The sequence below is a fragment of the Penicillium cataractarum genome (genome assembly GCF_028827025.1).
Source record: "Penicillium cataractarum strain IBT 29864 chromosome Unknown utg000010l, whole genome shotgun sequence".
Lineage (NCBI taxonomy): Eukaryota > Fungi > Ascomycota > Eurotiomycetes > Eurotiales > Aspergillaceae > Penicillium > Penicillium cataractarum.
The window spans coordinates 16,057-31,173 of NW_026622746.1; the positions used below are offsets into that span (position 1 = coordinate 16,057).

Below are 15,117 nucleotides of genomic sequence, written 5' to 3' on the forward strand. Positions count from 1 at the left end.
TACAGTACTTGTGAATTTTGAAGCTTGTGATGTTTTTCAAATATGCTCTCTCCTTCAGTCGTTTTTTGTACCACTGAATTTAGAGGTTGTGTTGAATTACCTCTTGACTTTATAATGGTTCCTGGGGGGTTTCTCATCAGCCCTTCAGTACCCTCAATATCGCTAGGTTATGTACTAACCATCTTGGTCCTTTCTCGATCCATCTTGTCGAATATATCATTGATGAGCTTCTTTCTTTCCTCACTTCTGACTTCCAGAGTAACAGGTAAATTTATGGATGCGTTGCCCGGCATTTCTGCGTTTTTCATATAGGAAAGCGGGTCGAGAGGTACTTGGGTTCCCGGGGCTGGCTGAACTTCAAATGCCCAGAGAATGCGCATAATAGCAACTGCAAATGATCTCTCTGCAACATTGTATCCGGGACCTGCCAGTGTCAGTTTCCTCCACCTTTGATAATCATGGCAATTTGACTTACAAATACGGCGTCCAGCACCAAATGCAAAATGATCTCTCTTAGAGACATCTGCTGAATTGATACTTTGCATAGCCTTTCCCTTCACGTTAGAGAAGAAAAGCGATAATGTGTTTTGCTCTTTAGCATACCGTTGTTTCATCGCCGATGTAACGTTCTGGCCAAAACCTCTCAGGGTCATCATGCCGCCGGGGATCATGACCGATGGCCCTTGATCGAATGTTATTAGTGGTTAGAGTTCATCTCCAATCACCCAAATATTGCACATACCAGGAATTCAAGTGAATGCGTGATCCTTTGGGAATCCGATAACCATTATAAATGATGTCACGAGTTGTCACATGAGGATGGCCGAGAGCGACAGGGGGTCTCCAACGCCAAACCTCTTTCATGATGCATTTTACGTATGGAATCCGATCCAGGTCTGCGAACTCAGGTAACCGGTCACCGACTATATTATCTAGAGACCAGTCAGTCTTGTTTAAAAAAAAGGGTTAACCATCCCTCTTTACCAATTTCAATTCGACATTTTCTTTGTGCTTCGGGGTTCTGTAGCATGGCTTCTAAAAACGACCACGTCGATATCTGACTCTGGAAACTGCGTAAGTAAAAAAAGAATTCCCAAGGTACAGAGGGGTATAGATACCGTATCAGCAGCTCCGATTATTAATTGAAGAGATAAATAGGCTGCCTCTTCTTCAGAAGCAAACCCATAGTGATCATGAGTTTGTACAACCGAAGGCAGAAATGCCTGAGACACGTAGCTGTTCAGAAAGCCAGGGCTTTTTATTCTCTGCCATTTTCAGTCAATTTCCATTCGTGAAATGTCTAATCTGAAGGTAAAGCGTTGAGGTTCTTACCTGCAAACGTTCAAGACACCATCTCATATCCCTCTGGAACCTTTTCTTTGCTTCTTTCTCCCATGGCTTGAGCCAGATTGGCAAGAATTCCATCCAAGTGAATATGTCAACCATATACATGCCCGGGATTGTGCCTTTGTATGTAATTAGATGTTAATGAATTATTGGTGTTGGAGCAAAATAAACCTACCCAAAATCTGTGCGAGTCCTGTTTCTGCAAAAATCATTAACACTTTATTTTGTAGTCCATTCAAAATGCCCCAAACTTACCATGGATGTACCCAATGACATCATTATCGACCTCCGGTATCTAAAATCGACTTGATTAGCTGTGAACCAAATCTTCTTTGCATTTGTCCTTTTCAACTAACATCCATTCCAAAGATTTGAGAAGAGAATGTGCTGTAGGTGTAACGTGCGAGAGCCCTTTGGATGGCGCTGCTAGATCTTCCCTCCTCAGCATTATTTGCGAAATAGTGTAGAAATTTTGCGGTTTCATAATGCAAAAAACTAATCAAAAATTGATTTTTTAGCTTTAGCGAGTCCGTACCCTCTTTGGAATATCTTAAGATAGTGTGCATACGGTAGTCCAGCATCTGCCCGTGGGATACTTGTAAGAAGAGAATTGAGAACTTTTCGTTGATGCTGATCAGATAGTCAACACTCTTTTGGCTCTTTCTTCCAAGCTGGAGTCACGGATAATAGAATATTACACACCTTCCATCGTGGGTCACTGCCATGGAGAAGAAGAACGTTCAAACGATTGCAAATTTGCTCGTTACTGACAATCCAGCGCGGTCTCTCGGACGTATGAGCCGAGCCACGATCCATTATTTCCTGGAGAAATTATCAGTTGTAACTCCTTTATATAGACTGAGCTTACTAACCTTCACTGCATGGTCCGAATTCAAGAAATATTCCGTCACTGGGCCAAGGCGCACACGAAAGATTTCACCGTATTCCCGAGCCCACTGGCAAATCAGAAGATGCTGGAGGCTCTGCTGACTCGCAGTCACGACTTGCCTGAGATTTCCAAGAAGAAAATCTCCTGGAGGCTGTGGGGGTAATGGTAGCTCCTTGGTCTTTTTTAGTTTCAAAATCAAAGGCACCAAAAAGACTCCAAGTGCTCCTGCAACCAGTAATGATCGAAGTTGGAGGCCAGGAATTGCCGCCACATTTTCAAGGAACTGATTGAGCATTTTTCTTATCTCTTATACTGAAAACGTCAACATTCATTGAATTAATAATAAAGAGACCTTTTTTCCCTTGGGAGCTATACTATTCATTTAAATACGCTGTAGTACCCCACATCCGAACAACTCCACATCCGAGCAGTCGGATGCGGGGTAAACTGAACGAAAATTGACGGGAAGGCCTTTTCTCAGTACAGCAACTTACCCTTGTTCTGTATGGCCTTCCCTAGCCCAAAGGAGGATCAAATAATATGAAATATGAAGCAATGAGGAAGATTTGCTGCGGTGACTGCGGGCGCCGTTTTATCCGGCGGGAGCATCTGATTCGCCATCAGCGTTCGCATCTGAACCAAAGAGACTTTACTTGTACTCGCTGTGGGAGTATATTCGCAAGAGCGTATGCTTCAGTTTCCCATGAATAAGAAGATTTGGTAAGCTAACTAAACCAGGGATACACTCAAGCGACACAGTGAGCGGAGCTGTTCTATTTCCTCACCGTCAGGAGGAAACGAACACCCCGAGTCGCCGTAGCATGCGATCATTGTATCAAGGCAAAGCTTCGTTGCTCTGATGATTTTCCATGTGCCACTTGTGTCCATAAGGGACTACTTTGTTCAAGAACCCCAAAAGAGACCGTGTGCATACCCAAGAACAGCACTTTGACAACTGAAATAGATGACAGCGCATCCTCAATTCAAAGTTCAGCCCTCTCCCAGCTGTCAGCAGATCAAGTGACTCCCTATACGAATAAAAGTTCCTCTTGTAACACAATTCCCGAGGTCTCCGACAGATTACAGCATCTACAGGCGCCAGGTGAGAAGCCTTCTATCTTGTCCCGGAGACCTTTCACGGACTATTCCTTGTGCATCGCTAAATTATTCATTATCCAACAGAATCATCACTTGAAATGCATATGAATAATTCCTATTCCACGTTCCAATCAATGGGTCTGGATGATAGTTTCACCCAAGGCCTATCTTTAAACTTTCTCGACATATCTGCGCTTCCATTTGATATTCATGAGCAGCTACAAGGGCCATCAGTATATTCAGGTAAATGATAATAACTTTTGAGTTATTTGTGGTCGTATAAATTGACGTACTGTCACTACGCAGCCAATGTTTCTTTGGCGGATATGGAAGCTCCACCAGAAATCATGTCCTATTTTCTTGAACCTTCTAGCCAAACTCTGGCGCCAGATCACTGTGACGGTTACAATCGGTCCGGTATGATCCAACCAGGACTTTGGCAACAATCCTCGTCACAATCATCTCGACAGAACTCTCCTCCAACGGAAAGCCCTCCGACAGTCAGGAATAAGATTTTATCCAGCTCGAGGGATCGCGGTAGGATGTCATTGGACATTAAAGAACTGCTTGAGTTAGATGATTATGGGCATGTTCCTGCTATACCTCTACCGACGCTACAATCTCTGACCGAATATATCGACGGTTATTGCGGGAATCTGGAATCGCCATTGAAGCCCTCGGTGCTCGACGTACTACGAAGGCCAGCTGCGTTGAACGCTTTCGTTCAATTGTATTTCGAGAATTTTCATTCATCATTCCCAATATTGCATGTGCCAAGTTTCAATGTTATGGAAACCCCTCCTCTACTAGTACTCGCCGTTGCTGCCATCGGAAGTAGATATTCCAGACTGCACGAATCCGATGCATATACAAAAGCACTTGGCGATATTTTGAGAACTTGTTTGGATAGAGTGGTACGTTATTGACAGCCTCTCCAGACCCTTCCTCCCTATCCTAAAATAATTTATTCTCAAATCAGATTCAAAATAACATCTCCAAATCAATCCAAATCGCGTTTGCCCAAGCTGCTTTGTTGAGCCAGATTCATTGTTCATATTGTGGCTCAAGAAAACTTGTCCTCTTAGCTCAGTTTCAAAGGAACATGCTAGTCACTCTATCTCGGGGTATTAGATCAAAACTGCGCCGGCAAGAGCCTTTCAGCAAAGGGGCTGAATCTGAACCTCGCTGCGAACAAAATCCAATTCGTTGGTTAGAGAGAGAGACTGCGAGGGGATTTATCTACGGTACCTGGGTCTGTTCTTCTCCCCGAAGCCATCCCTCAACGATATCGCTCCAATGTCTTCTAACTGCCAAATAGTTGATGGACTGCCAGTTCGGTTTGAATTGCAGCGTCCCACCTATCATGAACATGGAAGACTTGGATCCATGCGTTCCTTGCCATGAATCAATCTGGGAAGCCGACTTTTCCGAATTGCCACAAAAGCTAGAAGCTGACCAAGGTTTGTTCCACCACTCACTTTCTTCCAGCGCTTCCATTTGTAGATATACTAACTGTCATCTTAAGAAGACATCTCAAAACAAATGAACCTTAATTACATATTGGACTCGCTTTACACCCAATTCCCCTTAACAGAAGGGCTAGGGCAATTCACCTGTTTGATACTACTGAACTCGATATTCTATCGCTTCCAGAACAATGTGAAGATCGCCAAGTATCTTCAAATTTCAAACCGGCCGAATAGTCTTTCAATCACCAATCCTGGTTCCAGGATTTTAGGGTTTTCGTCTCTTGTGTCTATAACTTCATGGCAACAAGAGGCGAGAAACGCTTTGATTTTGCTTCACAAGAGCTTCAAATTGTCCACGCGTCTCAGTGACACGAACCTGGAAAAGCAGTACAACTTCGTCTCTCTTTTAATGCACGTCCCTTTGCAGCCTATGTGTGAATATATTGGATGGCTGAGCAGCGAACAGTATGTCGAAGAAGCACGACGCCCATTGCATGATTGGATAACGCATGATGCATCGAACTCTCGACGAGCAGTTCTTCACGCGGCCGTTTTGTTCAGTCTGATCAGAAAGAAAAAGTCCAAGGCATACTACGAGAATCACCTCCTATTTGTCTCGATTCTCACGATATGGTGTTTTTTCACCATTCATCCTCTGAGCGACTGGAATGCTGGCAGTCCAATTGCCACAAACAGCCCTGTTCACGAAGTTGATGCAAATGGAGAGTTAAGCGATGAATCACGTCGAGGTTGGATGTCATCTCACGAGAGCCTAGCTCTCCAGATCGATGGATTGGGCAACCTCAAAGAAGTCCGAGGTATGTGCCGTACCTTACTGGAAGCCCATCGCCTCTTCAGTCATGATGCTGTATGGGGAGTACACGAGAAGTTTTCTTTCGTCATTGAATGTTTGGTTAGTCGTGGGAATGCACTTATGGTGACATAATATAGCTATATGTCCACAGGTTCTTCGCAGGACAACTCGCGATATAAAATATTGGATAAGGCAATAAAAAATCAACAATAAAGCTGAAATGAGACCTTAAATAGGTAGAATGTCCTACCTCCCCCACCCCGTTCCGGATCAACAATGGGCTATCGGAAAGTCGGCCGAGATATCTTAACTTGGAACTCGGGGCCGACCTCGGCCATAAGAGCTCGGAGATCAACACCCACTTGGCATTTTATAGATGTTGTTCAGCGACATCACATACATTCAAGCTCTTGAGATGATGCTTAAGTAATTATTTTGATCAAATACAGAGTCAAGAACCGCTTGGTCTCCTTCATGATACACGGGAATTAATTTAAATATCTAAACGTACAAGTCGATGCTACTACCATCTAGGGTTCGGCGAACACAAGTATCGGACGGAAGATCTCCATCAGCATCGACCCACCACGGAACGAAACACATACGCATACTCATTCGGCAACGTTAAAGCCGACGTCAACATGGACATAATTGGAACCTTTCTCTCGGACTTTGAAACATTTAAACAGCAAGCAGCATGCTCCCCCTCCGCCCCCGCTGGATTGTAATTATATTCAGCCTCTCTCTGATTCCACTCGGCATCATTCTTCATTCCACCCTTCCAATCCAAAATCTCATATTCAGATCTACCAAAATGGACTCTGCTTCATTGGCCGAAACCTTCGCCAAGCGCGCCACACAGCTACGCGAGTACATCTTCTCTCAGCCAGCCAACAACTTTGAGAACAATCCCTGGGCCGTGGCAAATGCCATCGACGAGTTCGCGGAAACGCAGGGCCGCATGATGATCTTCAAAAAGGCCAAGCTGGATGTGGCACAAGCCCAGCTTACAGCTCAACAGCCGGCGCCACACACCATTCTCGAGTTTGGCACTTTCGTGGGCAAGTCTGCCATCGCCTGGGGTGCAATTCTGCGTGATATCCACGGACAAAATGTCCCCAAAGATGTCAATGTGTATACTTTTGAATTGGATCCGCAGATGGTCTCGCTTTCGCGAGATTTGATCAAACTTGCCGGTCTCCAAGATGTTGTGCATGTCCTTGAGGGCCCTGCATCTGATTCGTTGAAGAAGCTCCATGCAGACGGCAAAGTGACCAGTGTGGATATGGCATTCTTCGATCACTGGGAGGAGTTCTATCTTCCAGATCTGCAGCTCGTTGAGGACTTGAAGTTGTTCCGACTTGGGTCACTAGCTATTGCGGATAACACTGATTTCCCTGGGGCGCCGGATTATTTGAAGTATGTGAAGGCTGGAGGTAGGGGAGTTGCTGGCTCCGTCAAGTATGAGAGTCAGTCCTTCGCTACGGAGAGTGTACCGGGTAAACCGGTGAGTATCCCTTTTCCTGACCAACTTAATTTGTTTGAGTATTTGCTAATTTGAGTGTGCAGAGCATCGTTGAGGTTAGCACCGTGGTGGCTGTCGAGTAGGAATCTCCTTCTTGGCCGATTTAATCACGATTGTTCTTTTTGTATCTATCTCGAGTCTTCCAGGATATATAGAATTATGCTCAACGATAGCTGGCCAAACCTCGTGTATAATTCCGAGGCAGGTGCTCCATTAGAGACTCATTCGATCATTGAAGACCACAATAGGTTGGGATAACACCAGAATATACATTGTGAGGCATATAACATTTCTAATGCAATACGGTGGCTTAAGAGGAACACAACGAATTAAAAATGCATTCCTTGACAAGGACGGATGGCCTTAGTCAAGTCGAGGAAGACAGCTGAGGTTGGAGCGAAAATATATATTGAGGATTTCTGTTTTTCCTAACTGTATATTCCCCACAAGTTTTACGCAAAGGATTGGGCACAGTACAGGTTTGTCCATGAATATCTTCTCAAATAATTTGACTTTAAGACCTTGTTGTTGCGACAATAAGGTTAGAAGCCGCTAAAGAGTTCGTATCGTATTCACCTGTTCCCTGCAATTTACAAAGCAACACCTTCTCTTCTTCACTATATTCTTTGGGGATTGTTAAAGTCACCCCCCCCCCCCCCCCCGCCTGAAAATACCTGAATTTTCAGGCAGGGAGTTGACAATATGATTTTGGGAGTGTGACTTTAACAATCCCCTATTCTTTTTATGATGAACTGATGGTTGCGCACGAAGCGCATGTGAGATAAAAAACAATTAGATGCAGAGTCTCATGATGAGCTGGCACTGTGCCAAAATTGTGATCATAGATTCTATTGGATTACGAGTGCATGCATTCAGCCCCGTTATTTTCAGGGTTCAATCGCCCTCAAAAAGCAAACAATACGCCCTGACCGCTGCCAAGACGAGAGGCTTGGGGTCCAACAAGCTCAGCTCGCGGGGTATAAGTCTTGTCAGTGCCTAGCTTTTTTTTCCTGGAAGTCGCAATGCTAGTCTCGTAACTATTCTTTGTCAAGCGGTCCCCCGTTGATTGCCCAGATGAAGAGAATCAAGTCTGGTATTGAATATGGACTCGACAAATGATGATAGCATCGAGCTCCTTCCCACGAAAACACCCTCAGCCAAGGTCAACAAACGCACGACCTGGGATTCTACAAAGAGTTGGTACTCTCGAATCGTTCTCCGATCGGGCTCGCGGTATATTCCATTGGAGCTCCAGCCACCCTCTGACTCCAAATTCTTCCATGGGTGGAGATTGGGTGCTCTAGTCTCGGGGATTTTTGTCACGATATGCCTATGTCTTAACATCGCGGCCACTGCTTACATTCGAACCAAGTATCCGCCTGATGAGGATGGGCTAGGCGTTATTCTCGGTCATGACTGCGGTAAGATCCGCAGCATTGACAGCCGCTTTCACTATGCGATCAATGTTATTGCGACCGTCCTCGTCAGCGCAAGCAATTACAACATGCAATGTCTCACAGCGCCAACGCGCAGAGAAATCGACTCTGCTCATGGACGGAGAAGGTGGCTTGATATTGGAATTCATTCAATGCGAAACTTGTCGCATATCAAGCGACCCAAAGCGGTATTCTGGCTGGTGCTTGCGCTGAGCTCATTGCCGCTTCACCTTTTGTGGAACTCGGCAGTTTTTATGACTACCACATTCAACGACTACAGCGGCCTGGTAGTCACGCCGGGATTCCTGGAAGAAAGTGCTTCGATTGGCCTCGACTGTGGAAGCGATGCGATGGCGCAATACAAGACTTCGGACCAGCCGAGCTACGTAACTTGCTGGCTGCGCAATCTGGCCCTAGAAACGCCCAGAAACATGACCCAGATGGAGCCCAAAGATTGCATGTCCACGTATGGAAGTGGGCTGGAGGGAGGGACTTTCAATCTCCTTGCTGTCACCAAGAATGGCAGCAACCCCAAGCAATCGGATACGTTTCCACCACCGCACAATGCCACACTGCCCGTGCTTGCTTATTTCCATCCCCTAGACTATCCACAGACGGTGCAGGATTGGTGCTCAAATAAATGTGGGCATTGGAGCCATAACGACACCAGTCAAAAATATTGCTGGGATGCAAATTGGAACCAATCATCTACGCTATTTTCTTGTATAGAACATATGGTGAACGGGACAGGTTGGCAACCAGACCCGATTCCACAAGTCACATATTGGATGTGTGATCTAGACTCGATATTTTACGACCAATGCAGCAGCTCAGCAGCTCAGAAAAACTCCAGCAACTGGGCCATCCTACCAGAATCCTATGAGATCGACTATTGTTTGACAACGAATGCAGAGCACGAATGTCAGCTGAAGTACAGTCCAATGATCTTGTACATTGCTATCGTCTGCAATGCGGTAAAGTTTGCGTCAATCTTGGGATGCCTTCTCATGTCTCGAGAGCCAATATTCGCAACTATTGGCGATGCCGTGGATTCCTTCCTTCGACGCCCAGACCCAGCGTCAAAAGGCCGGTGTCTGATGTCAAAGTTAGATGACACGATTTTTCCTGGTGTCGATGAGACTGGCGAGTACATTCCGTTGGATTCTTGTCCCCCGCAGCCTTGGGTTGAGGGTGGAATTTGGTTTGGAAGACATGGGACAGTTCGACGATGGGCAGGTTGCATATTCTTGTAAGTGACATGTGTTGATCCATTCAAATATTCATCATGAAACTGACTGCAAAAACTATTCATAGATGGCTAGCATGTGTTATCGTTGGAGTCGTCTTCATGATGAAAGGAGTCAACCTTGTTGGCATAAAGAACGCCTTCACCTTGGGATTCGGGGCTCTTAGTCTCAACGCCATCGTCGCGAAATCCGGTTATGAGGGTGGTACCTCTAGATCGATTCTCACCACTTCTTTGATTGCCAATCTTCCCCAACTTCTTCTCTCAGGACTATACTTCATGTACAATGCGGTCCTCACCAGCATGACTGCTACCCACGAATGGAGCATGTTTGCCCACAAAAGGACCACTCTCCGAGTCACTCTGCCACTAGGCGCGCAACGGGAGACGTATTGGCTCGGACTTCCCTGGCGATATTCTCTACCCTTTTTGGCATGCAGTACTGTGTTTCACTGGTTGATATCACAGTCTATCTTTCTAATCAACGTCACAATCTACCAGCCAAACACCGAGGTCCTAACGGAACCAACCGCTCAGTTCCCTGGAGTGAGCAATACGGGCATGACGACAGCCTGTGGATATAGTCCACTTGCCATTGCGTGTGCGCTTGGGGTTGCATTGGGGTTGTTATTGGCTTTGATGGTCTTGAGCTCGCGAAGGCTGAAGCCAGGGATGCCCGTGGTGGGTAGTTGCAGTCTTGCTATAAGCGCTGCATGTCACCCTCCTAAATCAGATGAATCGGCTGCTGTCAAGCCACTACTTTGGGGCGCTGTAGCACACGAGGAGAATGGGAAACCAGGTCATTGTTGTTTGACCTCTTTTGAGGTGGAGAAGCCAAGGAAGGGAGCTTTATATGCTGGCTGCTAGTTACTATTGATAGGATCTTCGCTGTCTACGTCCAAAGCTACACCACAAAACTGCATACTAAAGGGGCTTTGATAGTTTCTGCATCGCCAAACTCCACGATATTCGTAATGGACAAGAGAAGAATTTAATAGTAGCCAAGTAAGAGAGGATATCCCTACTAGGGCCTGGTTTCTAATAATAAGACTGAGGAGCTACTAGCAGCTAGAGAAAATAACCCTCTATAGTAAATGTTTCTCTTACAGAAGCTAATAATATAGCCAATTTTGCAGTCTTTAGTGATTCGTATAGATTCCATCCCGCGGCCCGGAAACCCGCACGAGTCGCTAGCGCCCCAATTAAACAAACTCCCCGCGACTCCAACGTCTTGCTCCGACGACACCGCGCCATGCGCATCTAAACCCTGACAATTACACACCATTCCTCTCAATCCTACCTATCCCCCTTGGACTATCTGCAAGGCATGCTGCAGGCGCAATAAACCCCCTTTCTTCCTCGGCCACGTTGTCCGGACCGCGGACATCCTCGATTCCGCCCATCATGTGTGTCCAAGTTATCATGCGACCTCGAACCCCGAATGCGCAACTAACATGCCTTCCTCCACCAGGACAGTATTCTCCTTGATCATCATCAACAAGGCCGGTGGTCTAATCTACCAGCGCGAGTACCAGGCCGGTCTGCGCAGCCTCTCTACCAATGACTACCTCGTCCTCGCTGGTACCTTTCACGGGTATGACTTCCACCACCAACACCCCCTAGACACACCCCATCACTAGGTGAATCTCCATCGCTAATGAAGAACGGTATATACAGTGTCCATGCCATCACTCGCTCTATAACCCCCAAGCTCCCTCTCGCCCAGACCTCCCCCGCCATCACATCGCCCGGCGGCAATGCGCCCGTGGGCTTCACCTATCCCAACCCCGGCGTCCCGGCATCAGGCCTGGAACATCTCGAGACTGAAAAGTTCCGGTTGACCTGCTTCCAGACCTTGACGGGAACCAAGTTCCTGCTCTTCACGGACCCTATGACCGGCAATGTGGACACGATCATGAACAAGATCTACGAGCTATACGCCGACTACGTGATGAAGAACCCCTTCTACCAGCTGGAGATGCCCGTGCGGTGTGAGGCGTTTGATCGGCACTTGGGCGCTTGGTTGCGAGGGAGGACATGAGCTGTCCGGCGTAGGACATGTTATAATACTGTCGTGGTGAACCTCGAAGGGGAGGAGGACGCTGGATTGAATTGTGTGATGACCTTACGAATTAGACATTTTTCTTCTTTCTCATTGATTTTTACCGTACTCCCAGAGATTAGGAGGCGGAAACCCCAGCTTGTGCATAATACCAATCAACATCAACCAAATCAACATTTCCATTCAAACCCAGTAGAATGTGTCTGTCTACCTATAAGACACATGGCAAGCAGAAGCGGGAGTCGGCTCGTGAGTATACAGGGAACAGGAACAGAAGAAAAAAAAACTGAAGTAAAACGCCGGGTATGCATCATAGATCACTTCCAAGGGAAGACGGAAATCTACGCAGTATCCATCTTGTCCTCATCCTTCTTGTCCTTGTTACCGCTCGACTCGCCCTGGCCCTCTTCAGGAATATTACCCAGCTCCGTCTTGCCCTCGGCCGCCTCTCGATCACGCTTCTCCTTTTCTTGCCGGTTCTTCTCTTCCTCCAAGGATAGTCGCAGAGCAAATGCGAGCTCGGGGTCGTTCTCGGCGGCGTCCTCAAAGTTGAAACCACCCGCCTCGTCACCACCACCACCGGCAGCCGCACCACCGGTGGTAGCATTCTCGCCAGCCAGGATGGGGGTTGCTTGGAGCTCCTCGCTCAGGAGATGAGGTCCTGGTGGGATGATAGCGAGGTAAGAGTTATCACCGCTCGTCACATTATCCACAAAGGCCTCCAGCTTCTTGGTTTGGTCGGACTCGAGGTCACCGAATGCCACCACGTCGATAGAGACGTTGTTCTTCTTCATCTTCTTGGCCAGCTTGACCAGAGTCTTCTCATCCTCGTCGATCGGGGAGCACGAGAACACGATGATTCGTTGCCGTTGGGACTTTTCGGATCGGTGCTTGAGGGCCAACTAGATCATAGCTTAATTAGTAATTTGGACGACCGAGCCTAGCGCTGTTGTAGATCCTGTTCACTTACACCGGCGACTTGAATACTAGAGCTCAGGTGCGACGTTCCGTGAATCTTCGTGTTGTGTAGACCAGCCAGAATGCTACCGAAATCCGTGGTGAAGGTGGATAGCACTTCGGGACCCTTGCCGCCCATGCTCATCAGACCGACGGCCGACTGGGGGTGTGCGCGCATCTTGACGCTGTGGATGATGCTGACAGCATCAACTTGAGCTTGCCACCGGGTTGATCTGTGGGTTCCATAGGTTAGACGATGTCGAAGATGGCGAAAGGACGAGGGATCTCACGTGTAGTCTCCATTGCGACTGCTTTCGCTGTTGTCGACACTGCATGAGGGGGTTAGCGGAGCAGTCTAAGCTCGGATGGGGAGCAACAACGAACATGATCATCGTAGCTTCGAGCGACATGATGGCGGTATATGACGAGAGGGAGTGGGAAAGGGTATTGGGGGGATTGACAGAGATAGGCAATGGCCAGGGACGGCGGTGATGACGATGAGGTGAAGCTATGGATTCTGCCAGGTGTCTCCGCCCGGGCTGTTGTTTGTTATTGCTCCGCGCCTCCACACTACTCGATGAACCTCTCTTGTTCTCTAATCCGATATTCAACCCCAACTCAATCCCCCACAATGGCTACCTTGAAACGCAAAGCTCCCGAGTTTGTTGATGCGCCCGATGCTACGCCCACGGGAAGACCGGTCAAGAAGCTGCGTCTCACCCAGAGCCAAAAGCAGGCACTAATTGACAACCTCCAGCTCGAAAGTACGTCCAAGGGAGAGGTTCTGGAATACAAGCTCGTACTAACCAAGCTGCAGTCACTGAGCGCGCCCGCAAGCTTCGTGCACAATATGCTCTTCAAGCAAATGATCTTCGTTCTCGCCTTGAACGACGCGTCAACCGTATTCCCGTCTCTCTCCGCAAGGCCAACATGGGCGAGCTTCTCGAGAAGTACACAGCCCCGGCTCAAGCGACCTCGCCCATTCGTAGAATCTCCCCATCAAAGGTCTCGCGCGCACCTATGTCCATTGACCAAGCACTTTCACCCTCCAGCACGCGCGATGGCCGGACTCGACGCAACAGGTAGGATCATTGCCGTCTCCCCACAATCGAGTCCGAATACTGACATGTTCGCACAGTAACGAGGGCCACTACTCTGACAAAGAGAATGCACCGGCTGCTGGCACCCCCGAAGGACTGAAGAACCCCAAGCGCCGCGGGAAGGCTCCCGCTGCGGGCGGTGCATCACGCGTCGTATCGCAAGAAGTGCGAGGTCACGACCACCGAATCCTGTCCCCCAAGTCCCTCAACTCTCGAACCTACCCACAATCACCATTCCGCGCCTCCCCCGAAAAGGGACAGCCGTCATACCTGTCCCGACCTACCTCACCACTAAAGCCCTCCAGCCCTCTGCGGGCTGCTGGACCTGCCACTCGTCCGCGCGGTGCTACTACGTCCAACGTCAGAGATAACCAAGCCTCCACGCAAGCCAAGAAGACAACGGCACGCTCGGCCACTGGACCCAGATCCGTCAGGTCTCCCCTCCCGCGGCCGGCGACTCGTCAAGGCGAGCGTAAGAACAGTTTCTCGTCCACCACATCCTCGGGCACAACTGTCACGAAACCCACCCGTACTGGCACCGGTGCCAGGAAGGCAACGGCAGGGACTGCGTCAACGACCAAGAAACCTGCTGTGCCCCGGGCCCACACTGCATCCCTGGCCGTCAAGAAGACCGCAACTTCCGCCACCGCGTCCACCGCCCGGAAGACTACCGCCCCAGCATCCACAATGGAATCTTCTACTCGCGGGACGAGAGCACTACGAAAGCGTGTATAGAGGATATCAAATGCATTGTCACTGCTGACGCATTTTGATATAAGGGCCGAGGTGTTTTGATTCTACTTGAAGTTGATTTTGAGCGTGGAGTACTGCCAATTACAAGCATGAGGTTGAATCCATGGTGTTGTATTGTTTTTCTTGCTTGATCTTATTGGGTCGGTGTCATAATAGGTGTTCCCATGCATTTTTCGGCATTATCTTTGATCATGGAAGTCGTCTGGGACTTCACAGTTTATTCTTTCCAAGCTGTTCTATGTGTGATGCAATACAGATACAGACTTTCGTGCTGAAATTCCAGTCTTCCCTGCATAGCTAGGTAGAGACAAAGGCTCGATACCCGTGAGCGTTTCAGTTCACGAGTACCATGCCGGCAAGCCATGACTTCCAATCTCAATGCAGAATTTAAGAGTAGATATAGTAAGTGAGATTGTAGCTC

At 47.9% G+C, this 15,117-nt stretch overlaps 6 protein-coding genes across 6 annotated transcripts; 4 read left to right on the forward strand and 2 right to left on the reverse strand.

The window, feature by feature from the left end:
• Positions 1–167: 167 nt before the first annotated feature.
• On the reverse strand, positions 168–1,709 carry N7496_012171 (cytochrome P450; the record flags this gene model as incomplete). Its single annotated transcript, XM_056705084.1, has 9 exons — positions 168–424; positions 476–554; positions 604–682; positions 743–932; positions 985–1,063; positions 1,333–1,466; positions 1,523–1,546; positions 1,603–1,642; positions 1,704–1,709. 9 exons carry the CDS (start codon positions 1,707–1,709, stop codon positions 168–170), a joined length of 888 nt encoding a protein of 295 aa, XP_056548982.1.
• Positions 1,710–6,431: 4,722 nt separating this feature from the next.
• On the forward strand, positions 6,432–7,225 carry N7496_012172 (putative O-methyltransferase; the record flags this gene model as incomplete). Its single annotated transcript, XM_056705085.1, has 2 exons — positions 6,432–7,124; positions 7,187–7,225. 2 exons carry the CDS (start codon positions 6,432–6,434, stop codon positions 7,223–7,225), a joined length of 732 nt encoding a protein of 243 aa, XP_056548983.1.
• A 1,019-nt stretch (positions 7,226–8,244) lies between these two features.
• Positions 8,245–10,691, forward strand: N7496_012173 (uncharacterized protein; the record flags this gene model as incomplete). Its single annotated transcript, XM_056705086.1, has 2 exons — positions 8,245–9,827; positions 9,893–10,691. 2 exons carry the CDS (start codon positions 8,245–8,247, stop codon positions 10,689–10,691), a joined length of 2,382 nt encoding a protein of 793 aa, XP_056548984.1.
• A 587-nt stretch (positions 10,692–11,278) lies between these two features.
• N7496_012174 (trafficking protein particle complex subunit 4) lies at positions 11,279–11,865 on the forward strand (the record flags this gene model as incomplete). Its single annotated transcript, XM_056705087.1, has 2 exons — positions 11,279–11,418; positions 11,502–11,865. 2 exons carry the CDS (start codon positions 11,279–11,281, stop codon positions 11,863–11,865), a joined length of 504 nt encoding a protein of 167 aa, XP_056548985.1.
• A 362-nt stretch (positions 11,866–12,227) lies between these two features.
• Positions 12,228–13,253, reverse strand: N7496_012175 (proteasome regulatory particle base subunit RPN10; the record flags this gene model as incomplete). The annotated part of the gene is made up of 4 exons (XM_056705088.1): positions 12,228–12,788; positions 12,857–13,076; positions 13,134–13,172; positions 13,228–13,253. 4 exons carry the CDS (start codon positions 13,251–13,253, stop codon positions 12,228–12,230), a joined length of 846 nt encoding a protein of 281 aa, XP_056548986.1.
• Positions 13,254–13,474: 221 nt separating this feature from the next.
• Positions 13,475–14,678, forward strand: N7496_012176 (uncharacterized protein; the record flags this gene model as incomplete). Its single annotated transcript, XM_056705089.1, has 3 exons — positions 13,475–13,607; positions 13,661–13,925; positions 13,982–14,678. 3 exons carry the CDS (start codon positions 13,475–13,477, stop codon positions 14,676–14,678), a joined length of 1,095 nt encoding a protein of 364 aa, XP_056548987.1.
• Positions 14,679–15,117: the final 439 nt, after the last annotated feature.